The sequence below is a fragment of the Neophocaena asiaeorientalis genome, unplaced genomic scaffold (assembly GCF_003031525.2).
Source record: "Neophocaena asiaeorientalis asiaeorientalis breed wild unplaced genomic scaffold, Neophocaena_asiaeorientalis_V1.1 scaffold14, whole genome shotgun sequence".
NCBI classification, from domain to species: domain Eukaryota; kingdom Metazoa; phylum Chordata; class Mammalia; order Artiodactyla; family Phocoenidae; genus Neophocaena; species Neophocaena asiaeorientalis.
This window is the reverse complement of record NW_020175192.1, coordinates 2,484,777-2,510,220: the sequence shown is the minus strand read 5'-3', so window position 1 is coordinate 2,510,220 and position 25,444 is coordinate 2,484,777. Positions and strand designations below refer to the sequence as shown.

The 25,444-nt window shown below is 50.1% G+C and overlaps 1 protein-coding gene across 1 annotated transcript in view; it reads right to left on the bottom strand.

Moving 5' to 3' along the window:
* Window positions 1-23,116, bottom strand: part of ANK1 (ankyrin 1) — a 129,465-nt gene extending 106,349 nt beyond the window's left edge. Inside the window, exon 1 of the mRNA XM_024765035.1 lies at window positions 23,027-23,116. Coding sequence (XP_024620803.1) covers window positions 23,027-23,050 — 24 coding nt within the window. The 5' untranslated portion in view covers window positions 23,051-23,116. The remainder of the gene's footprint in view (window positions 1-23,026) is intronic.
* Between the last annotated feature and the right edge of the window lie 2,328 nt (window positions 23,117-25,444).

Below are 25,444 nucleotides of genomic sequence, written 5' to 3'. Positions count from 1 at the left end.
TGACCATGAACGCTTGAGCTACTCGCTGGGACTATGTTTCAGTATTGAGATTTTAAAAATATACCCCTCCGCCCTGTGAAAAATCAACATGCCTTTTTATATGTCTGTCATCTCTCTTCTGATTTTCAAATCAGAAACCCGCACATTCCGCCCGCCCCCCAGCACTGTACGCCCACAGTCAAGTTTGCCGATGCAAGGAAAGCCTGACCTCTGCAGGGATCTCTGTGCCCACCCCCCGCCCTGGAAATCTCGTCCCTGTGCTGAAGAGAAGGGTGGGAAGGGGGCTCGAGGGGCGAGTCTGCAGGGCACGGGATTATTCTCCCAATAGTGAGAAGCTAACAGGCACCAAACCTCAGTTTCTCATCAAATAACCAGATGACGAGAACACAATGTTTTATGTACAATAACAGGTTTCAGCTTCAGTATCCATTTCTCTCTTTGGATAAGAAACAGACCCGGGATTCCTAAGGAGCAAAGTGCCCTGAGAACAAGCTTGTGCTTCTGCTGAGCAGTTCTGGGACCACCCGGGACCACCCTGACGGCAGTCAGGGTGCGATGAGGCATCTTCTCCTGTGCTTCTCAGACTCCCCATGCCCAGCACAGAAGCCACTCTCAGTAAGTGTCTCAACTGAATGGGAGCTGCAGCCAGGCCGGGTCAAAACGAGTGTTGGCACGATCCTGGCCACACACCAGAGGCTCAGTAAACGTTAGCCAAATTGGAATCTGAATTGATTGATTCCGATTTGTAACTGTCACATCAGTGAAAAAAAGATCAGATGTCCAGGGCTGTTTGACAGACTGTTCATTTCCCCAGAAGCCATGATGGTCCCTGCGGATATAGCCTTGGAACCACTGTAGTTTCCTAGGTGGGGAGGTTACGATCCTAGGTGGACTGGGCTGCAGGCAAGGACCCCAGACCGCAGCCTGCACCTCCCAGCTCTCACCCACAGCCTCCATGAGCTGCCAGCCCAGGCCCCACAGAGCAGCTCCGTCTCCTCACTCCCGGGACAACGGGGCAGACAGGTCTGCAGGAGTTCATACCTCTCTGCGGAGGCTGGGAAGGTGGTGAGCTTTCATGAGAGGCGTCAGTATCCTGCCAAGAGCGTCCCCCGTCATCAGGTGCACTGGTCCACATCGAACCATCATGCTTCGCTTTCCCCACAGTGTGAGGCGCTGGCTACGTTCAGAACTGACGCTTCAGAACACGTTGCCGCACTGCTGACTGCGGAGCCCAGACGCAGGGCGGAAATTACACACATTTTGGAAAACGTGTGTGAGATGCTGTGTGCTGCCGGGATGGTCCCGTTGACTGAACTATGCCCGCCCAGTGCTTCCACACCTCACGGAACCTGCCCCTGTAGCCTGCTGGCACGGGGAGAAGAGTGTGATACCTGGAGAAAATGCACAACTACACTCACCTCTCACTTGCACATGCTAAGATGGAAACCCCTTTTTTTCTTTCAAATCATCCAGTGGGCTTGCGTATCGGCAATGAAACCCATGGTTCCAGAGTTTCCGAAGGATGCTCAAGTGTCACTTCAGACAGCCCTGCGTAGCCACCCAGTAGATCCTTCATTTGAACAGTTCTCCCTAAAGGGACAGAGCCAGGATGGGTGGTGGCCCATTGCCAGCCACCTGGAGACTTTCCTGAAGAATCCCAGAGGGGCCCCAAGTTTGTCCAGCCTGTGAGCAAGGCTTTCCCAGATTGGCAGAGGTGGCCTTGGGACATCCACTAGGAACTGGGGCCTGGGAAGATGATGCTGGGTGACCCCTTCCATGCCCTGTGGCCCATAATACTTTACGGTAGTGACAATGCAATACAGATGAGAGGGCAGGAGAAGGAAACGATTTGAAAATAATAATAGCTGAAATTTACAAGCCAGGTACCATTCTAAGCAGTTTAGATGTCTTAACACCTTTAATCCTCAACAACCACCCTATGAGGTAGCTTATTGTCCCCATTTTACAGAAGACAAAGTGAAGGCACAAAGACATTAAATAATTTACCCAAAGTCACCAAAGAGTCGTAGGATGCTTGGGGTGGCGTGTGGAGCGGAGTGAAGGTGATTGCCCTGGCTTTTGCTCGATTACGTGAGCCTAAGGTATTTTTAGGGTATGCGAGAAACGTGAAGTTCAATATTCTCCAGAAAGAATTGCTCAGCCTTGGAAATTTGAGTGCAACTAGGGCCTCTCTATTCATTTGGCCATTCTCTCTAGTCAGAAAAGACCCCAGCCACTGCTCCAAGGCATGTTGAATGCAGAAATGTTAGACCACTGTTTCTATGAACCCAGGCCCTCAAGTGTTATTTGTTTTGTTTTTAACTGAAATATAGTTGATTTGCTGTATTATATTAGTTTCAGGTGTACAATGTAGTGATTCAATATTTTTATAGATTATACTCCATTGAGAGTTATTATGACATTTAGCTATGGTTCCCTGTGCTGTACAATATATCCTTGTATTTACTTTATACGTAGTAGTTTGTGTCTCTTAATTCCCTACCCCTACTGGTAACCACTAGATTGTTCTCTGTATCTGTGTCTGTTTCTCTTTTGTTATATTAAAGGTTTAATTAGAGATGATTGAAACTGTCCTTCCCAGAGGGTTGGGAAAGTGGAGAGTCTTGAAACTATAAGGTTGACCTTAATCCCAGGCTACCCCAGTTGAGTTCTCCAGAATCATAACCGTGACTTCAGTACCAACCCCTTCTGAACCAGGCGAGGAAAGGTCCAAGAAGCAGGTGCTAAGCCTGCCCAGCTGCCATGGGTGCTCAGCCCCAAGGCAGTGGAACCCTTAGGGACCCTCTGCAGTGGAACCAACTTCTCTCCCCTTTCATTCGGGCCTCGATGGTCAAGGGTGGACCCAGCTGGCCAGTTGCTGACTGAAGAGGTTTCCTCTCTCTTCCCGGAGCCAAAACATTTCAAGGCAATCAAGCCCAATTAAGCTACCACCCAGCCTACCTACGGCCCCCTGAAGTTTGCCATTTTTCACAACTTGACAACAGGAAGGCAGGCTCTTTCCTTCGAGATGCTCTTAAGCTCCTTTCAGCAGGGTACTTAGTGGCTACCACAGAAAAGCACCTTGGCATCTGCCTTCTACTTCTTGGTCCTATTTTCTCTTTACGACCAAGGCAACAGGGCAGATGCCACACATAATATCTCACACAGGGCTCATCACAGTATTCTTAATAATTGAATAGAGACCATTATCTTTCTATTTAATCCTCTTGTGAATTCTGGCTGGCTTCTCTTTCAAATATCTTTTCATGCAGTATATTTATCACCCCGTTTATAATTATTTAAATGAAAAAAGGTGAGGAAATAAGCTATAAGTCATCAGCCTGATCTACATTTCTCTACATCCTGCTTCATCTGCAGAAAACCCCACCTACCACAGGTGAATCCTGACGTATGTTTCTCATTTGGACATTTCAAATCTAGACAATGATGAAGCATGACTAGATGGTCCCTCTCTGAAATCTTGGCTTCATATCTTTTGAAAGAAATAAAATGTTATAAATGTATTGATGTTCTTTCCATCTCGAAAATGTTATGACTTTATGAAGACCTCATTTTTACTCTAAAATCACCCTTGACAACCACTCCCATGAGGTACCTTTCAACATGACTTTTCTTAGCACCCTGACTTTGAACTCCTAAATAAAAGAAGGATAAGTATTAGAGAAAGAAAGTGAGAAATGGGCAGTGAATCAATTGTCACTGACTGAGCTAGTCCTTAGCCTTCAGAGAAAGGCATTTCCAGGATTTCTGAAATCAGATACCTAGAGGCCAATCAACATTTCCAAGGGAAAATCATTGTCAATATTCACATCGACCTTTAGCTCCACAAGCGCTTTTAGGGTGGCGGTAGACACTGCAGGACTTAGTGGTACTGATAGTCTGCTTCTCCTCATTCATTTACCCTTCCAGTCAAACTGCCGAATTGCCATGCGCAATCCAAGAACACGATGGCAGACGCGAATAAGCATATTCTGTGGTTCCTAGCCTTGGGAAGATTGCAAACTAGTAGAGGTGAAAGATGTAGTTATATGGAAAATACATAGAACAATAAATGGGTTAAAGATTCAGTAAGACAATAGCTCAAGAGATGAGTGTATAATCTCTTGAGTATATGATTAAAAGGAAATGAGGGACTTCCCTGGTGGTTCAGTGGTTAAGAATCCACCTGCCAATGCAGGGGACAGGGGTTCAAGCCCCGGTCCGGAAAGATCCCACATGCCACGGAGAAACTAAGCCCGTGTGCCACAATTACTGAGCCCGCATACCGCAACTACTGAAGCCCACGCGCCTAGAGACCGTGCTCTGCAACATAAGAAGCCACCGCAATGAGAAGCCTGCGCACCGCAAAGAAGAGTAGCCCCCCTCTCGCTGCAACTAGAGAAAGCCCGCACGCAGCAGCGAAGACCCAACGCAGCCAAAAATAAAAATTAATTAATTAATTAATAAAAAAGGAGGAAATGAGAATGCCCATCGACAGAGGAATGGGTAAAGAAGATGAAGTACATATATACAATGGAATATTACTCAGCCTTAAAAAAGAAGGAAATAATGCCATTTGTAGCAACATGGATGGACCTAGAGATTATCATACTAAGTGAAGTAAGTCAGACAAAGAAAGACAAATATCATATGATATCACTCATATGTGGAATCTAATTTTTAAAACGATACAAATGAACTTACAGAAACAGACTTAACAGATATCTAAAACAAACTTATGGTTACCAAAGGGGAAAGGTCAGGGGGAGGGATAAGTCAGGAGCTTGAGGTTAACATATACACACTATTATATATAAAATAGATAACCAACAAGGACCTACTGTATAGCACAGGGAACTCTATTCAATATGTTGTGATAACAGCCTATATGAGAAAAGAATCTGAAAAAGAGTAGATATATGTACATGTATAACTGAATCACTTTGCTGTACACCTGAAACTAACACAACATTATAAATCAACTAGCCTCCAGTAAAATTCTTTAAAAAAAGGAAATGAGAGTTTCGAACAAGAAGTTCCAGGAATTCAAAGGAAACGTTGAGATCAGAGGGGAATATGGCACTCGGAGGAAATCTTTTATTGAGCAGTGAGATTTGAACCAAGCCTTAAGGGCTGCCAGTTCTTAGGGAGTCACCGGGATCAATTTCAATGCCACGGATGCTTATTTGGAGCCCCCTGTGTTCTAGGTGTTTGGTTCTAGAAGATAAAGGGAATGCATTCTTCCAACAGAAGGCGGGGATCCAGAAACAAACACTTGTCAATTAAAAACACGTATGTTAGTCAACAAAATAAATATGCCTACTCTAGGAAATGGTGTGAAAATTACGTACAAGAATAATTTATTTCTAACGATAGTACAGCCTTTAAAGTTTGAAATGTCTCCCATCATGAGGTTGAAGGGAGTCTCCATCCCTCACAAAGATGGTTATGCAAAGAGGAAGATGAGATGATAGTTGTTAGATTCAATTCTTTCCCTAAAAAATATTTGTGTGCCTGTTAGGTGTTGGGACTGTTGAGGACCCAGCATGTCCACAGACAGAGAGAAAACCTGCTCTCACAGAGCTTGCCTTCTGATGGGAGAAGGGAAGTGGTTAGGGCAGTAAGTAAGACACAGGTACACGTCTCCTATGGGGAAGTGATAATTGCCAAGCAAGGAAAGGGATGGAGAGCCATGTGGGATGCAGCCCTAGACACACGTGGCCTCTCTGAGGAGGTGACACTGGAGCAGAGGTCTGACTGCAGGCAGGGATGGACATTGTGTGTCTGGAAATGCAAAGTTCGTGAGAGATAAGCTTGATGCAGTCAAGAAATGCTCTAATGCCCTCCCCACCCCTCTCCCATCACAGGATACACCTCTTGCCGGGTCTGGAATGCCCTCCCCTACACCCACAGATTCTATGTGTCTTTTGATGCCCATGGGACCAGAAGAGGTACTGGTAGAGAAACCAAAAGAAAGAAAAAGAAGTAACATTTTGGGGGTGCTTACTGCATGCTAGGCACTGTTCTAAGCATTTTACAAGTGTGAACTCATTCAATCCTCACAGCAACATCGGAAGGTAGATGCTCTAATTGTCCTTATTTTCTGAGCGGAAAACGGGGGCACAGAGAGGTTAAGAAACTTGCCCAAAGTCACACAGCATATAAGGGGTAGAGTCAGGATTTGAACTCTGCAATCTGGAGCCAAGTCCACTGCTGTAAACATTGTGCTCTAGGGGATGATGAGACTAGAAGCATAGAAACCCTGGGGAACTTGGAGAAAGCAATAAATAAGAGATGGCAGTTCTGGCTGGGAAAGAGAGGAGAGAAAGCCTGGGAAGGTCTCTGTTCTCTGAGGGCAGCTTGGTGTGTTCTATGGCCGTGCAGACTGCAGGCACTTGCTCTAGTGATCATCTCTCATTTGCTAAGTGCCAACTCTGTCCCAGAGCCCATCAGGGAGGCTGCAGTCACAGACCTTCCTGGGTCTTCCCGGGACCTCACCTGGAACACAGCTGGCTAATCAGACCAGCTCGGAGGCCCAAGTTCACCTCCACTTCATTTTGAACCAGTATCTTTCCATGATTTCCTCTTGGACTCTGAGTTCATAAATAGCATGAACATTTTTCAAGTGTCTGTAGGAGTTTGTTGAGTTAACCTGCGTGACTCATTGTGAAAGCATCCAGCTTCTTCTCCTCCCTGGGATGGGATGACACATCCTCCTACATCCCAACACCCCACCCCGGCAGCAGGGGGGGGTGGAGCAGACTCCTCTGTTTTACTAGATTCTTCCCACCCATGTGATTGATGCTTCTCGGGCCACAGGGGGTGGTTTTCCTAGACTCCAAGGCCGGAGTGGCTCCAATATTTGCCCAGGGAATGGCTGTTCATCTGTGTGCGTGTGTATGCACGCATGCACACGCGCGTGTGTGTGACTGTGTGTGATTGCGTGTGGACCGTCACTGTTGGGGCAACCTCAGACATGGAGACAAACAGTGGGTCAGAGGGCGTTAGACTCCGAGGCTGGGGGCTGGGTGGGGGGAGGGTGCTGAGGAGGGCAGTGGCCTGCTGGGTTCACCGTCTTTTCTGTGGGTGGATGTGTTACAGTTTTACTAGAGAGGTTACTGGAAGAGGGTAAAGGCAGGTGGGCTGGGGAGGAGGCTACACCACGTGTAGGTTGGAGTGTTTTTGGCATTTAACGTCTCACCATGTCTCACTAGAAAACGGGTGAAATCCCTAACCAGCAATGCTAAAGAGAAATGTCTCTGCCCTGTGCTTCTACATTTGTGGGAAGTCTCCCTCTCTGGGGAAAAAAAAAAAAGTCATCCTTTTATGTTTTAACTGAGAGGACTCCGTTTGGAAGGCTCGAGAGAGGAGAAGAAAGTCATTTGGAGGTTGTGATGGGGAGTGGGGTTCATGTGTGCCCCTCGCCCCCGAGCCTCGTCGGCACCTCCACCTTCCCTGCTCTCTGCAGTTTTCCTAGACGGTCAGCAATCTTTGGATCGTCCACAAACAATTAGGGGTGCTTCCCTAATTGCTTTGGAATCCCCCTAATTTTTGTGTGATCCGAGAGATCCCCTTCAGGCCGGGTACCACAGGAAGCATCCCCTCCCAGCAGGGGTGCCGCCTGCCTTCTGCTTGGGGACCACACCCCAGGGATCCCGGCAAGACCACCTTCCCAGGCTCCCTGACCCTGGTGCTCAGGCTCTGCTCTCGCCACCTTCCCTCCCCGCCCTCTTTTTACTTCCACCACACACACCGCTCTTGCCTTCTGCAGAGGAGTCAGCCTGCAGTCGTTCCTAATCTCAACCAGAGTGGAAATCAAAAAGCAAATTCGGAGTCGCACGCTCTGAGTGCAGATGGAAAGGCACAGATCTTGGGACCCGGGAACAGCCCTTCAACTCTGGGTCTGGAAAGATGAAGTGATGGGCTCAAGGTCACAGGTCACGGTGGAAGTAGGACCAGAAACCAAGTCGTCCGTCCTCTGGTCCAGCACCTTCCACACCCCTGGATGGCCATACCCCTTCTCCCTGCCATTCCTGGGTGGGAGTGTGCTCAAGACATAGAGCTAGAACCAACGGGCCCAGGAGAGGGGAGCAGGGGAGGGGAGGCACAAGGTCCCCAAAGCCCACAGGGTCAAGTTCAGGTCCCATCCCAGAGTCCAGGGCTCGGCAGGTGAGAGCAAGTGCTAGGAGTAAGGAGCAGATTCAGTGGGGGCTGGAGGCCCATGGCTGTTCCCAGCTCACTTGCATGAGCAGCTGGGGAGGCCCCCCTAAATGAAGGCCAAGGACAGAGCAGTCAGAGACAGCTCTGGCCAAATGGGGAATGGAGCTAAGCAACCCAAGGATGTAAATCATTGGTACAAAACAGGAGCTCAGCCAGTATATGCTGAGTCCTTGGTTTGGAGACGGTAGACCCTTCATATGCCAGATACCAGCTTGTACCTGGCACCAGCCTCAGGGCGCCAGGAGCCCTCCAGCACAGGGATGTGCCTGCCACGCCCTCATCCCAGACAGGAAGTCACCCCCCAGCCCACCCCAGTTCCGGCAGAGTCTACCCCTGCTCTGAGGCTGCCTGAGGGAGGGAGGAATATTTCCCGGAGGGCTGTTAAACTGGACATGCACACGCTCCAGCCCAAATACAGAGCCAGAAAAAACAGAGTATGTTGTAGAAATGCACATCGGTGTTGATGAGGATGTGCCTGGCGTTCCCTGGTGGGTATTTCAAACTGGGAGAGCAAAAAGCTGCCATCCTTCAGGCTTCCTAATATCACCCCTGCATGTCTCCCTGGATCTGTTTGCCGGCAAGCAAGTCACCCAACCATTCCGCTCTGTCTCCACCTCCGCGACATGAGACCTTATTTCCCAGCGGGAGCGGCATACCGAGTGAGTCACTTCTGCGTCCTGCAGGTCTGTCCCTAAATATCCGTACCACCCTCCCACCCCCCAGGTATTTCCTAATGCCAATGGGGGAAAGGTGCTGCCTGCTGAGAAGATCTCAGGGGACATCTCTTGGATCCTTAGTGAATCAAAATCTGAATTTTATCTGAATCAAAAGATAGCACATCACATAAATTAATTTTTATTTCATCTTATATGTTTGGAACTAGGACCTCTCTATCTCTAATGACCTATGCAAATCTAAGTAAATAAGATGTAACTCTGGGACTTCGCTGGTGGCGCAGTCGTTGAGAGTCCGCCTGCCGATGCAGGGGACACGGGCTCGTGCCCTGGTCTGGGAAGATCCCACGTGCTGCGGAGGGGCTGGGCCCGTGAGCCATGGCCGGAGCCTGTGCTCTGCAACAGGAGAGGCCACAACAGTGAGAGGCCCGCGTACCGCAGAAAAAAAAAAAAAAGATGTAACTCTGGATCCCAAATTAGATGAAAGAATTCCATCCTATTCAGCTTATAAAATTTCAAGGATTTCATCGACTTGATCATTAGACACCAGCTAATCAGAACGTCCCGAGATTTTTAACTGCCGTATATACTAAATGGTAGAGGCATTCCTAAAATACCCACACTGGAAAAAGCTCCTTTGCTCATCCCAAATCCATTTCCCCTGATTGAATGATTTTCTCATTTCCGCAGAGAGCTGTTAAACCAGCCATGCAAGTATCAAGGCCCCACAGACCCAGCAGGAGAAAGAAATTAGAGGACGTTTAGATAAGTCAACCCCCTAACAAAGTAACTGTGCACCGAAGTGAACGCAGCACATGGAGTGTTTGTTAACCGAACCCTGCTTCCGGGCTGAGTCATGTATCTTATCATCACGTCATTCAGGGCTATCATTTCCAAGGTCATCTAAGGTCATCTAAGTCCTCCCCCCGGTCCACCTAGCTCCTCTTCCTGACCTTCTTGACAGGCCTCTGATCAAATCCTTCCCTCTTTGGAGAGTTCTAACCGTTGGAAAGTTCTTTCCCATTCAAAATTTGGACCCTACATATGTACTCCAGCGATCGACGTCTGCCCTGAAATGAAAATCTGAACACCATCCTCTCCATGGAAACTGAGACTCCATTTCCCAAAGTGTGTTCCCAGGAACACCAGCCTTGTGCAATGTCACCCACTGCACCCCAAGGGTGCGCTGGCCAGGTAAGCGTGGGAAATGCAAACTTTATCCTTAGAGATTCAAAAACAATGGAGCATATTAAGGCTCTGAGCCTTCTTGGGGAAACCCTAATCAGGGGTGTTTAAGCCCACGTACCCCCATGGCATTTGACTCTGTTTATTTTCGCCCACGTGAGGAAAGGCTGGTCATTTCACTCTGACTGATGTCCAGCTAGTTAAGCCTTATAACACTTCATTGCTCTGTTGCCCTAGCCTCCCCGCTTGACCCCCGTCTCCTCGGCCCCCATGAACTAATAACATAAAAACAAGAACTGCAATAGCAAACTATATTTAGTGGATTCCTTCCTAAGGCAGAACATCCCTTGGGGATGTAATTAATCAATTCCATAATTCTCCTGTCTGGGACATGTGAACTGGATTACATCTTCAGTTCTTAAGACCTGTAAAACAGTTCAGTGCTACCACATGGATACGTTTTTTAGGTGATTGATGTTTGTCATTAAATTCACTGACAAATATGAAAGGTGAGGAGGAAATTGGAAACATTTTAAGGTACTTTCAGCATGTACAGTATATCCGAGTCTATTCAGTTAAAGCTTTTTATTTCCCTTTTTTTTTGCCTTCCATGGAAGTTTAATTTTCCTATGCACTTTTATAATAGTAAAATTTTATAATTTATATTAATTATAATATTATAATTATAAAAATTTTATAATTTATATTAATTATAATATAATTATAATATTATAATTTTCCTATGCACTTGGGAGCTAGCTACTTAAAGAAATCCCACGGTGAGGCTTTTGCAAATTAGGTAAACAACCTGCCACACACCTGGTTTTTGAGTTCAGATGGGTACCTGCTTACTGAGGTGGTCCTGCTTTGGTTTATAGAGCACAGGGGGCCCAATAAGCCTGGGCTGAAGGAATGAGTAGAGGGGGTGATGCGAAGGGTCCAAAAGCCAGGCCTGCAGGATCCCGCCACAGAGCCACACACTGGCACCCTGGAGTCAAGCACTCAGCCAATGGGCTCGAGAGTTCCCCATGAAATGCCACCACAGGACCCAGCAAGATGGATGCCAGCCGTCCCCAGCCCCTGCCTCTCCATTTGAGCCTCCTGCTTCGGCAGCTCGCATGAAAGCAGAATAAGGTACTGCCTCAGAAGCCAGGCTCTGGGGCCAGCTTTCCTGGCCACTTATCCTACTCCCACTGCATGCTTGCTGTTGCAGCCGTGGGCAGATTCATCTCTCTGTGCCTCTGTGTCCTCAGCGTCACACGCAATGACCTCACAGAGCCGTGGCTGGGATCCTGTGTATCCTGAGAATAGAGCCTGCAGGTCATTCCCAGGCCCTTCCTGGTCCCCTTTCCAGCTAAGCTTCCAACCTGACCTCATACCTCCGTTCCTGTCCTGCCCCGAACCGACTGAAGATGAGCTGACCACTCAGGGCTGTCCACACACTCTGTTCCCTCCCTTGGGACACCCTTCCATGCTCTCCTCTCCCTCCACCCTCGACTGTCTGCACCAAACCTGTCCCTTACAGCCAACTTGTACTATCTCTGTGGAACTTCCCTTGATTTGCTCTGCTCGAAGGATTCTCTCTCTTCTGAATTTCCAAAGACTTTTATCCCTTGTGGCAGGTTCCTTCCTTCTTTAGAACCTTGTGGTTTCTGTACCCGCCTCCTCTCCCCTTCCCGGCTGCAAGTGCTTTTTTTTTTTAAACAAATTTATTTATTTTTGGCTGCATCAGGTCTTCGCTGCTGCGCACAGGCTTCCTGTAGTTGCGGCAAGCGGGGGCTACTCTTCTGTTGCAGTGTGCAGGCTTCTCTTGTTGCAGAGCACGGGCTCTAGGTGTGCAGCCTTCAGTAGTTGTGGCATGTGGGCTCAGTAGTTGTGGCTCGCGGGCTCTAGAGCTCCGGCTCAGTAGTTGGGGTGCACGGGCTTAGTTGCTTCGTGGCATGTGAGATCTTCCCGTACCAGAGTTCGAACCAGTGTCCCTTGCATTGGCAGGCAGATTCTTAACCACTGCGCCACCAGGGAAGCTCCTGCAAGTGCTTTAAGAGTGGCCACCCCAGGCTTAATGTCTGCAGCTCCCCAGGACTTTCCCCATCTCAGGAGCTCAGTAATCACTCACCAGCTTGGGAAATGATCCAGAATAAGACTCTGAAGGAACAGGAGGGAGGGCAAGGCCTGCTGGGGATGAGGGAAGGAGGAAATTTCAGAGCAAGGTCTCCATGTGGGAAAGGCATGATGGAAGGGAGTCTTCAGGCAGCTCTGCATGCCACCCTGGGCCCTGGCACAGCTGCCTCAAGAGTAGACCCAGTAGATCATGGGGGACCCCAGAGACAGACTCCCCAGCTCAGCCATCAGCAATTTCTCTAAGCAGGGCACACCTGCATTGTTACACAAACAAAATTAGACACCAACAAACAAAGACTCTGTTGACTTTCAATCAACAACTTGAGGCTGAAGACATGGAAACAACCTAAATGTCCATTGACAGATGAATGGATAAAGAAGATGTGGTACATATATATACAACGGAATATTACTCAGACATAAAAAAGAATGAAATCATGCCATTTACAACAACATGGAGAGACCTAGAGATTATCATACTAAGTGAAGTAAGTCAGCAAGAGAAAGACAAATACCATATGATATCACTTATATGTGGACTCTAAAATATGACACAAATGAACCCATCTCCAAAACAGAAACAGGCTCATGGACATAGAGAACAGACTAGTGGTTGCCATGGGGGAGGGATGGAGTGTGAGGCTGGGGTGAGCAGATGTAAGCTATTACATAGAGAGTGGATAGATAACAAGGTCCTACTGTATAGCACAGGGAACGATATTCAGTATACTGTAAATAACCATAGTGGGAAAGAATATAAAAAAGAGTGTATATATTACATGTAGAACTGAATCACTTTGCTGTACAATTGATTGTAAATCAACTATATTTCAATTAAAAAAAAAACAAAAACCTTATGGCTGCTCTATGTACTACACACTCCAAATATATCCCATTTATTCAACGGCTGGAGACGAAGTTCCCAGTGGCCACTTTGGCGATGAATGGGGTACGGAGAAAGGGTTCGGACAGGGATCCTAATCCCAGAGCATCTATTTGAGCATCGCTGTGTGCCCGAGACGTGCAGGACAACCTACTAACATGAACTCGGCGCCTGACACGAAACTCCTTTGTGGCCCTCGGTACCAAGTGCATGTTTTCAGATGGAGAAACAAGCACGTTCAAAATGAAGTGATTTTTCAAAACACTACAGGAAGAGTGTTTAGATGGCGACTGAAAACCCAAACCTCCCAGCTTGTCAGTTCACCACTCCATCTGCAAATGTTTTTTAACCAAATCTGAGAAAGGCTGCAATTCTCCTTAAAGGCTGTTTCAACGAGGGAGGGGTCCATAAGGAGAAGAACAAAGGCAGCGGTGGAACACGTGCCACTGACTTGTCATTCAGTGTGACAAACTCCACACATTGTCGTATTTCACACACACACACACACACACACACACAGGTCAGAGGTGGTGTTCAATGGTTATTCACTTTTTTCACACCGTAAATATTTATTTATTTGGTCCAGAGCCATCCCAGTGCAGAGGTGCGTCGCCTGCTAGATGAGGACACAGCCTGGGGAGGACAGGAGGGCGGCACGGTCATGGGAGCTGGCGAGGGGTGACCGTGGGACCCTCTCCGGCCCAGAGGAGGGTGGCATTTGGATGGGCACAGAGAGATGGGGGTGGAGACAGGTCCGGCCCAGAGGCCAACAGTCCTGATTTGTTGGTGATTCTATCAAAACTTTGGTTGGGGATGTTGGTCTGGAAAGCTCCATTCTAACAGGGACATGCGTGGCAACTCACACATGTGTGGGGATGAGGCAGCCTCCACTGTCATCACTTCAGTGCCGGGGGGCAGTGGGCTCCATGTTCCCAGAGACTGGGGTCTGCGCGTGGACCCTGCCACATCCTGGCTCTTTGACCTGAATTTAACCCCTGAACCTGACAGTGGCAGCCAGGAAAGACATGTGCTATAATCTCACCCTCTGAGAGTTAACCAGCAAAATCAATACCCAATGCACAGCACTGGTTCGCTTCAGACGTCTACTTGACAGGTTGGATGTCTCTCAAATAAATAGCAGTCAGAACATGGCTCATCTGAATACGTCTCAAACAAAGAAGGAAAACAGAGGGAAGAAAAAACAACGATGGCCAGAAATGGCTGCTATTAACACCCCAACCCTCCCCCACCTGGCGCCCCGGAAGACGCTGCTAATTTATCACACATGCTTCCCCACGAGCCTGAAAGTGGCTCCAGAATCTCTCATCACAGCACCCCAGGCAGCCGCTACCAATCGGATCTGTGTTGACACAGGCAAGGAGACCCATTTTCCATTGCAGTGTTGTTTCACAATGTGTAACGAGTGTGATGCTCTCGGCTGTGGGGCAAGAGTAGATCATCAGGCCTCACCACGGTCTCGATGACATGTTCAAGATGATTTCGCCCCTGTTCCTCTGACTGCACGCTCACCAGACACTGCTATAACTGACTGGCCATTTAGATTCTCTTAAAGGGACGAATGCACTGACCAGAGAACACAAGACAGCAGGACACCAGAGGACCAGAAAAGCCATACTTCTCCTTGTGAAGCTGGTGAGCCAGTGCCCACACCAGACTCCTGTGGGTTGAATTAGCATTAAGTCACTTCCCAAACCTGCTTGTCCTCTGGTTGTGCCTCCAAATCAAGTTGCTGAGACTGCAAGCTGAGGACTGGATCCCAGACCACAGGGGCACCCTTATGATGCCCCAGACAGCAACCTTATTTCCTCGCCCTTCCCGGCTACAGCAAGACCCGGTTTCCTCGTCGGTAATGCGGGTAGTGATTCCTGGTGGGGCTGCTGTGAGCACTGCATGAGCTGAGGTGTGTGACCCGCACAGCGTGGCGGCTGGTACCCTCAATAATGTCAGCCGTCCGTCATCCTCTTCATTAGGACCTCAGCCAGTCTCTCCTGGAGAGGGCGACATTTTCCTAACTGGTTTCCATTCCCCACCACTCTGATGGCCCCTCTTCCTCTCCCGGCCAGAGCCAGCGTTCCAGTCGTGACACTGTCCCACCCAAAGCCCTTTGCTGGCTCCCCAGCAGCTGTCGAAGAAAGTCCAGAGTCTGAAGCTGCCGCTCAGAAACCTTCACACTCCAGCCTCTAGCATTCTCTGCATCCTCATCCCCTACCACGGTCCACCACCTACCCATCCCTGAGCACCGGGCTCCTGCCCTGGCCATGCTCATGACCATGCTTCCTCCGATGCCCGCGCCTTCCCAACCTCTGTGAAGTTCTACTGGTTCTGCCAGGCCCGTGCAAAGTCCTCTTCCTCTGCGGCGCTTCCCTGATCGACTCCCTTGTTCTCCCGACAATCGGACCTAATTCTGCCTCATCCCAGTCCCCCAGTAATGGCTCACTTACCACTTCTTGAGGGTTTTTTAATCTTGTTTCCTACTCAACAGACTCTGTTGACTTGAAGATACACTGAAGGTAGAAAGATTTTTTTTTTTTTTAATTCCCAAAGTTCTTGGCATGTTGGAAGTTAGGGGTCCAGAGCCGAACGTGTGATTCTCCCAAAATCGTAATAACCAACATTTCCTGGTACGCCAGCCTCCGATCTCATGTACAACTCCAGGAAAACCACCATTGTCTCCAGTTTACAGAGGAGAATATAGAGGTACGGGGAGGGTTTATAGCAATTTGGGTATGTAAACAATTTGGTTTTTTCACCAAATTGCTGGTAGAACAACACCTGAATAGAAAACGGGTCTCATTGCCTGTGTCAACGCCGATCTGGTTGGTAGCAGCTGTCTGGGGTGCTGTGCTGAGGGTTCTGGACCCACTATTAGGCTCGTGGGAAAGCGCGTGTGATAAATTAGCAACGTCTTCTGGGCGCCAGGTGGGGGAGGGTTGGGGTGTTAGTGGGAGGGTCATAGCAGCCATTTCTGGCCATCGTTGTTTTTCTTTTTTCTTATCTCTGTCTTTTTCTTCTTCCATTGAGCTGTAATCAGATGAGCCATGTTCTGACTGCTATTTATCTGAGAGACATCCAACCTGTCAAGGAGACATCTGAAGTGAACTAGTTCAGGGTGCCACCTAGAAAGTGGCAGAGCAGGAATTCTAACAGGCGGCAGAGCTCAGAGGCTGGACCACTGCAGTCACAACGTCAGCCTTTAGCGATGCTCGTGTGAGACCCCTTGCCCTGCACAGCTTGGGCATTGGGGTGCAGACCAGTGGGGAGACGGGTACATAAAATAATGATTTCAGCATGACCAGCACGTGAGATGAGGAAGGTTCGCACCCGTGAGCATCGTCTATAGGGTGTTAGGAAACAGACAAGAGCCGGGAACCTGGCTGTGGGACTTGGGCCAGTCCCACAGAGGACCGCTCAGCCTCTGCTTCCTCATCCTGAAAGTGGGGATAATAATACCCACCTCACGGGGTGGTCTCAAGATCCCATTCAGACGAAGTATGCAAAGCAAGTGCTACATTACTCTACGTAGATTAATGTAATAATGCAAAACTACATGACTCCGCACAGCATTTCAAAGTCTAGTGGAGGGCAAGAGATAAAACCCTGGGCACCGGGGCTGAGAAGCCCAGCCGACTCCTGGGCGGACAGCACAGCCACCTGGATGGCATGTGCATGAGGAGGGGATTCAAACTCCACGTAACTCCACCACTGGTCCCTACTTCCACTTTTAGTCCAATATCATTTATCAAACTCCACACTGTGACAGGAACCCAGACCTCCTGGAACCCACATCCTAGGACGTGTGAATACCTAGGAAGGAGTCTTGGGCCCAGTCACTGTCCTAAGCAAGGGGTGAACTTTTCCTCCCTTTAGCCCCTCTATCCTCACCTCATCCCTCTCCATCCCATTCCATGAACCTGCCCTAAATCCCACTCCCTGCTTTTGCCTAATCCTCGGCTAATCCCACAAGATAAGAATTAGATCCTTGCATCTGCACGATTCGAGATCCTATTGGAAAGACTTAAGTGTATGCAATGAATGGAAGACTTTCAGCGATGAAAATCCCTTTAAGAACCTACGGGATGCTTTCTAATGGTGGAACTTCGGGCTTCACAGCTGAAGGGTACCTTAATTTTTATTTATTTATTTTTTGCGGTACGTGGGTGTTGTTCATTCCCTTCCTTTGGAGAAAAAGAAAACCACAGGTACACACCATGACCCAGCCCACCGGGGAGGTTGCCACAGTGGAAAAGGGAGTGGAGCCCAGAATGGGTTCTCAGAGCAGCTGGAATTTGTTCTGATGTTTGCAAATCATCATCCCCTTCCATCAATGGCTGGACCAAAGCCAGCTTCTTTTCAGCTTTTATAGGCATGAGTTTTCCAAAGGAAACTGAAACCAGGAGCTCTTCCTTACAAATTATACGGCTTCACAATCCATCCATCCTGGAAGGGCAGAGCAGTATTCTGACCAATACGGTCTTGGGGAGGGGGGCAAGACAGGCTTCCCGCTGCGCGCTCTGTATCCTGGCAACTCTGGTGCCTGCAGCTTCCTTAGGACAGAACCGAGTTCCTGCCACCGCCCCTGAGCAGGAGAGAAGGGCTGGGGGGCAGAGGGTTGTTTGCTTGTTTTGTTTTCACTCATCTCTCCATAAGCGAGTTTCCCGTCAAGCCATGCAGGCAGCCTCCATCCCGCCCGCCTTCCCCTGCCGGCTGACAGATTTCAGCAGTAGGCTCAGGCCCATGAGCCGTGGGACCGCTTCCTCCCTGAATGCGCCTTCCTTCCTGGGCCGTGACAGTAAATGCAGGAGATAAATCAGCCTGGACTCAGAGAGCAAGCCGCAGAGGGATGGTGGTGGTCAGGGGTGAGCGGGAGGCAAGGGAGAAAACAATTCAGTTTCTCACTGGAGCTCTAATTGGTTGTCACTGCCTGTCGGGAAATGATGACAAACTTCGAGCCTGCCCTGGGCCAACTCACATGGACCTCCATCCACGCCGGGCATCTCAGAGAAACCGGGCTGTATGGCCTGCTGGGCACCGGGCTGTGACTGCGGCTTCTGCATGGGGTCTGCCGGAGATTGATTTTCCAAATAAACGCCCCGATATATTCCTAACACTCAGTCAGGGCTCACAGTGTGGGTAAGTGAAGGAGAAGCAAGAGTTCAGGCTCATTCATTGGTTTTAAACGACTTCATTGAACAAATATTTTTTTTTCAGACCCACGTTCAAGACCTGGGTTGGTGCCTGGGAACATAAAGTGACTCAGACATGAGTCAGCTGGGCTGTTCCCTCCTCCTGCCGCCCTGGCCTGTGGGAGATGATACCCATGTAAATAAATGAAAGACGTCGAAAATGACAAGTGCCTCAAGGGAGGTTCCAATAAAACACAAGGAGGCTTCAGAGGAAGGAGAAACTATCTTGTGGGTTGAAAAAAAAAAAGTCCCAAGAGCAGAGTATCTAAAAAGTCACACACACAAACCACTTGAGCTCGGACTGCAGGTTTGTGACCAAACTAGTGAGCAGCAATCAGTCGTGAGGTGCTTTTTGCAAGTAATTTTTTGTTCATTCATGCATGCAATGGTATTTCATGAGCACCTGCTATGTGCTGGGCCCTGTGCTATGTGCCGAGGAAACAACAGTGAACAAAGCAAGCACAAGATCCCACGTGTGAAGTTTACAAATGTAATAGAACAATTTCTAAGTTTGGAGGAGCTGACAGGTCTAGAAGCACAGAGTAGGAAGCAGGGCGGGGAAAGATGGGCGGGCAGGGCGGGAGGGGTCCCAGGAAGCAGTTTGAACTCCAATCTAAGAACAAGGTGAAGCCATAGAAGATTCACAGCAGGGCAGTGACAGGGTGGGATGGGCTCGCTACAGAATCACCTTGGTTGTGTGTAAAGAATGGATCCCGGGGGTTTCCCTGGTGGTGCAGTGGTTAAGAATCCGCCTGCCAATGCAGGGGACACGGGTTTGATCCCTGGTCCGGGAAGATCCCACATGCCGTGGAGCAACTAAGCCCGTGCACCATAACTAGTGAAGCCAGCGAGCCACAACTACTGAAGCCCGCGCCTAGAGCCCGTGCTCTGCAACAAGAGAGCCACCTCAATGAGAAGCCCATGTGCAGCAACAAAGACCCAATGCAGCCAAAAATAAATCAATAAATTAATTTATTAAAAAAAAAAGAAGAAGAAGAATGGATCCCGGGGAGCAAGGCCTTCTATAGGAAGTAGACCATTACTACTTTTCAAAACTTAGAGCAAATTCAAGCTTCCCCCTCTGGCAACTCTGCTTCCTCATGCTTACCCAGTAAGCTTTCTGGGCAGCCAGAGCTCCAGAACCTCAGTCTGCTCCATCCACACAGAGGTCCAGAGAAAACAACGAAGGACCAGCAGCGGGGATGGCAACTTGCTGTACTGCGTGTGAATTGTGATTTTATAGTGGCTTCTGTTTCCTTTTTAATTTTACCCATGGCAAGTTTTTAAGTAAAGAGCATCTGTGGCACTATTTATTTTCTCATTAAATCGCAGAGTGTAAGGGAAAGGGGGTTACCAATACCCGGGGGGTGGCCGTGAAATCGATCATCCGCAACTATGTCAGCAGTCAGCCTTGTGCATCCCAGAGGGAAAAAAAGGCTGAGAACAATTGCACGAGAGGTCAGAGATAACTCCATCCCTCGGAGTTTGGTTTCAAAGGCGTCAGAAGGTCATGGGTCAAGGGATAAGTCGGATCACACCATCTGTCCGATCCCAAGCCTGTCTAATGTCTCTTATCTTGCTCAGGGTAAAAGTAATGTCCTTCTGATGGCGCACGAGGCCTCACGCGTTCTGTACCACTGCCCCTGCCCCTGCCCCATCATTCCCTTCTGCCACCGCTGTGACCCCACTGCCTCTTACTCTGCCTTCCTCTTGCTCCAGTCATGCCTGCCACAGGCCTTGGCATCTGTCATTTTATTTTTTTTAATATTTATTTATTTATGGCTGCATTGGGTCTTGGTTGCTGCGTGAGGGCTTTTCTCTAGTTGCAGCGAGCAGGGGCTAGTCTTCATTGTCGTGTGTGGGCTTCTCACTGCAGTGGCTTCTCTTGTTGCAGAGCACGGGCTCTAGGTGCAAGGGCTCAGTAGTTGTGGCTCACGGGCTCTAGAGCGCAGGCTCGGTAGTTGTGGCACATGAACTTAGTTGCTCTGCGGCATGTTGGATCTTCCTGGACCAGGGATCGAACCCGTGTCCCCTGCATTGGCAGGCGGATTCTTAACCACTGCGCCACCAGGGAAGCCCGGCATCTGCCATTTTTTCCAGAGCCCTGCAGGACCTCCCTCACCTCCTTCAAGTCTTTGCTCAGCGTTTTTTTGTTTTTGTTTTTTAAATAGGAGGTGTAAAAAGTAATATTCTTTGTTCTTAAGAATATTCCTAACCAAGATCATTATGTTTGTTGGTGCCCATGACACATCTAACTAGCCACGCTATACAAGTTCCCCACCTCCCCAAATCACAACGGGCAAATACAGTCATCAGCAGTTTGACGTGAGAAATCCTGGCAACCCAGAGACAAGAGGCCTAAAATGCCATCCATGCAGCTGGGCCAGCCAGAAAGGTGAGCATCCAGCCTGGGACCACCGGAGCCTCACAGGACAGCATACGCAAGCATCACAAATTCTGCTGGTGTCTAAGGGGACCCGTCTCAACAGTGATGATGTAACTGAGAAATCTATAGCTTCTGACAATCAACACAGTCTGATATTTAAGATTCTGGACAGCAAATTACAATCCTTTATTAATAGTCCTGTGGAATCTAGCTTTGAAACACAACAGCCAAAGTCAACCTCCCTGAGGCCTGCTGAGTGCCTTTTTTTTTTTTTCGGTACGCGGGCCTCTCACCGTTGTGGCCTCTCTCGTTGCAGAGCACAGGCTCCGGACACGCAGGCTCAGCAGCCATGGCTCACGGTCCCAGCCTCTCCGCGGCATGTGGGATCTTCCCAGACTGGGGCATGAACCTGTGTCCCCTGCATCGGCAGGCGGACTCGCAACAACTGCACCACCAGGGAAGCCCCTGAGTGCCTATTTTAATGGCATAGGTCCCCATGCATCTTAGCCCCTGCCTGCTCCCTGCCTCATAGCAACTCTCATCTTTTAATAAATGAGGACTCATTTATTTTGTGTTTAGTCTGTCTCCAGACCCTGCTGGATCGTCAGTTCCACAGGGCAGGGATGTGTATGTTTTGTTCACGGCTGTGTCCCCAGGGCCACACCAGGACTGACACAGCGGTACGTGAGGAAAGCTGCTTAAATGCTGGACAGACTCTGAAGACGGCGATTTTCTGTTACTTTGCCTTTGACTTTGCCTCTCTTACCTTTCTTACTTTCTCTCTTTTATTATTCTGGCAACAGCAACAACGAAAAGCCTGCCTTTCTCAACGTGTTCCGCTCAAGATAAGTCAGCTGATTTTGCAAAGACACTGGGGGTTGAGGGGTGGCAACCTGGGTTTAGAAGCTCATAATCACTGACCCCTGAAGTCAGGGGTCAGCTGAGTTTAGACAGCCCTGCTTATAGAAACCACCCTCAAGACTTATTTCCTTTCCTAAGGTTGTCACATTCAGCTTCAGAGCAGACCCAGTTTCCAGAGAGAGAGAAACACACAGAAAACAGTGACTCGCACAAGGCAGTGTGGTCGATGAAGGTGATCACGCTGCTTTTAAGCATGCGGTTCATAAGCCGTTCCTCATTCATTCCTGCAAAACGTTGGGCGTGTATTTGGCTCTGGAGATAGTCCCTGTGTCCTATGTGCCACAGCCGCTTCCCTGCGTCCTGAGGTCCGGAGGGAGCGGACCTCCAAGGACTCAATGCGAACCTGAGGCCCAGGTGGCCAAGTGAAAGGAACAGACTCCGGTGACCTTAACCTGACTCGCGCTGCTGTAGAGACTAAAACGGGGTCCCTGGCTTCCTCCACAGACCCTCCCCCTTCCTGGGGCGGGGGGGGAAATCAATCATCAGAAAAGCAAACCGTGAAGATGCCAAACCACTAAAAAGAAATTCCCGCTAAGTATCGTTTCCCCCGCACCCAAAGACTCTCAGACGAGGGGAAGGGCAGATGTCCTTCCTGGAGGCTACTCCAGGGCCCCTCTCAGCCTGTGGCCTGGGGTCCATCTCTGGCCTGAATCCACCACCAAAACCAAAGAACCTCACCCTGACCCAGGACACCTTACAAACGGCACAGCTGGAGGTACTGTGACACGGTGATACGTCCTATCATCACTGGGAGAATCAGGGGTGGGGTGACCCCTGTAACGCTCTGTGGCCGCTTTAAGAGCACCCTCATACCCTCTATCCCAGAGCCACCTTCAGCCCTTCTTTCTTAGACATTTTCCCTCTCCTTAGTCAGCAACCTGAATCCAAAGTTCAGTGTTTCAACAACGGAGCAGTCGTGACAATGAGGTGACTGGCTTTTGTGGGTCTTTGAGAAAACAAGCCCCTTCCGGACAGGGGTGACCCGGCCCCCTTCAGAGCACCCCCTGACAGGTGCCCTTATGCTCCCTCAGGGCCACAGGCCTGTGACCACACACCTGGCAACTGCACGGCTCAGTAACATCAAAGGAAAGCTTCTAGAATCTCCACAGACAGACTGAAGAAATAGAACCCAAAGATTCTTCTTCCCAACCCCTAATGCAGAGAGAACATAATTCAGAGACCCAGGTAGGCGGAACTCAATGTGACAGCAAATTTCGGGCTGTAAAAAATATGAACTGGATTAATTGAGTCAAGCAGAGGCCACCTGCTACCTTCGGCAACGAAGAGAATGAGTGATGATGTGATTGTAAAGCTCAGAGCCCAGGGGTGCGTGCCCTGGGTGAGCACACAGGTCCGCTCCTTCCCACCCACTCCTGCTTCCTCATCTTTCCCGAGCACCCTCTCCCCTCAGAGCAGCTGCTCCAGTACTCACTTTGCTGAAGCCCGGGAAGTGCATCCCTACCAGGATCTCTGAGTTCAGTCACCACTGGCTGCGGGAACAGCTGGGGCTGCTGCAGCCACGACACCTCTGCGGGGCCTGGTAGGCTGGAGCCTGGGGACTTTATCAGCGGCAGAGGCGCTATCGGGCCTCGGAGCTGCGCAGAGGGGAGGCGCCCGCCTGGGGCGTGCAGATTGCAGGGGTGCCCTCGCCCGCGCGCTCAGCCCGGAGGCCTGACCCCACTCCCCCAGGCCCCTCGGGCTGTGAGCAGAACGGGCAGCTCCTCCAAGAGCTGGGAGCAAGGGCACCCCTTGCCCACCTCCGCCTGGTTTGGGTGCAGGAGTCCTGCAGAGACGGGGCTGCCTGGAGGAGGCGTCTGGAGAGGACAAGTCCCCCAAGTGAGGGTGGCACCCCATCCACGGGCAGAGGGCTCTCCGGGAGCTGCTTAACCAGCCCTGGGGCTGCAGGGACACGAGGTCTAGGTTTTGACCTGCGTTCACTGGGGCCCCTGTCTTTCTTCACTGCTGATTTGTAGGCAATCTGGGCCTGATCTTAATAACACTGGGGTCCAAAATAACCATGTTCCTGGGAACCAGAGGTGAGTCACCACAAACAGCGGCTGCCAGGGAAGGGGACCAGGATTTTTAACCACTGCACCACCGGAGCTGCTCAGCGGGTCAGCCATGGCCATGCTCCCGAGGCCTGGCTTGGAAGGCTTCTTTTGCAAAACCTGTCCATTGCCCGATGGGATGAGGGGGCACCTGCTCGGAGTGGCTTTATCCGGTGAGGACACGGTGGTGTGGAATTGCAGTCAGTGGCCGAGGGTGAGGATGAAATGGGAGGCCTGGTGGGTGGCGTTTCCCGTGGGCCTGGGGGTGGCCTCCCCTGTGTGTGGGCCGCCACTTAGGTGTTCCACATCCGTGTTTTTGCTTCTACAGGTGTATGGACACCGCTGAGTTCAGTCCTGCCTGAGAAGGGTCTCTCCAGCCTCCCTCCTGTGCCCCTCGGCCTCCCTCTGGGCTGAGGCTGGTCCAGGTCCCCCAGTGGGCAGCCATCTGGCCTCCGAGCTTTTCTGCAGATCCACGCGGGCCCTGCTGTGAGGCCACAGCTGTCGTGAGAAACGCCACCAAAGGCTGCTCTGTGACCCACTGTTTCCACAGCAGCCGGAAGGTCCCCAGTGGAGGCCGGGCCATCCCCCAGCAAACCAGTAGCTGACATGGCTATGGAGGGCAAAGCAGGCTCCAGGCCACATTTAGACTAAAAATACCCACCACAGTCATTGTAGCATAGAATTCAAAACAAGGGCTGTTTGTGTTTTTTTTTTGAGGGGCCAGAAAGGTAAAAAATGTAACAAGCAGGTCATGTGAGGCTTGCCTTCAAACAAGTCAACCACAGGACAAATGGTCTTATATGGTGACAATAGTTGGGCTAGGCTGGCTAACGGTGGCAAGGCCCTGCCCACAGCCACTGGGCGTGGGAGGACTTTGCAGTCCTAGGAATTGGCACAGAAGTGCTTAGTGGCGGTTCTGGACGGATCCATGGTTGTCACCAGCGGGGTGATGAGACCAAGAAGCCGTTTCCCCATCCGGGGAAGAGGAGAAACTGTTTTCCTCTTCAGAGTCCCTGAGATCTGAGGAGAACATGCCAGCAACACCTAAGCGCAGAGCGTAACCATGACTTAGAAAATGCCTGTAGTAGAAACTATAATTTCAGATCTTTGGCAAGGAGACCGTCAGGCAGGCTGGGCTCTGCGAGGCCCTTGAGTGGTGCTTGCAGTAACAAGATGGACCTCACAGGCCCCTGAGCCTTGAACTTCCAGCAGCTCTGGGTCTCCGGGACCCAGGGCGCCTTGGAATTTACCCCAGAACCAGCCCTGCGGGCAACGCAAGGCTCTTCTCCCATGGATCCATCAAGAGGGAAAGGCCAGGGCTTTCCTGGTGGCGCAGTGGTTGGGAGTCCTCCTGCCGATGCAGGGGACACGGGTTCGTGCCCCTGTCCGGGAAGATCCCACATGCCATGGAGCGGCTGGGACCGTGAGCCGTGGCCGCTGAGCCTGCGTGTCTGGAGCCTGTGCTCCGCAACGGAAGAGGCCACAACGGTGAGAGGCCCACGTACCGCAAAAAAAGAAAAAAAAGAGGGAAAGGCCAGGCGCACACAGGGTAAACCCAACAACCAGGCTCCACTGGGCTGCAAAGAGCTGGCCTCACAACGCACTGAGACCCCGATTCTTCCCTGGAGCTGGGTTTCTGTGACAACCAGTCTAAGGGTGGGTGCACCGTGTGATGGGGGATGAAATGACATTGTCACCCCTGGTCAGCAGACTGCTCCCAACAGCTTTCACAAGTTTTCTGCCTTTCTTTTTTCTTAATCTCTTAAAGGGAGCCACAGAAGCTGTCCCAACCCATGAAATGC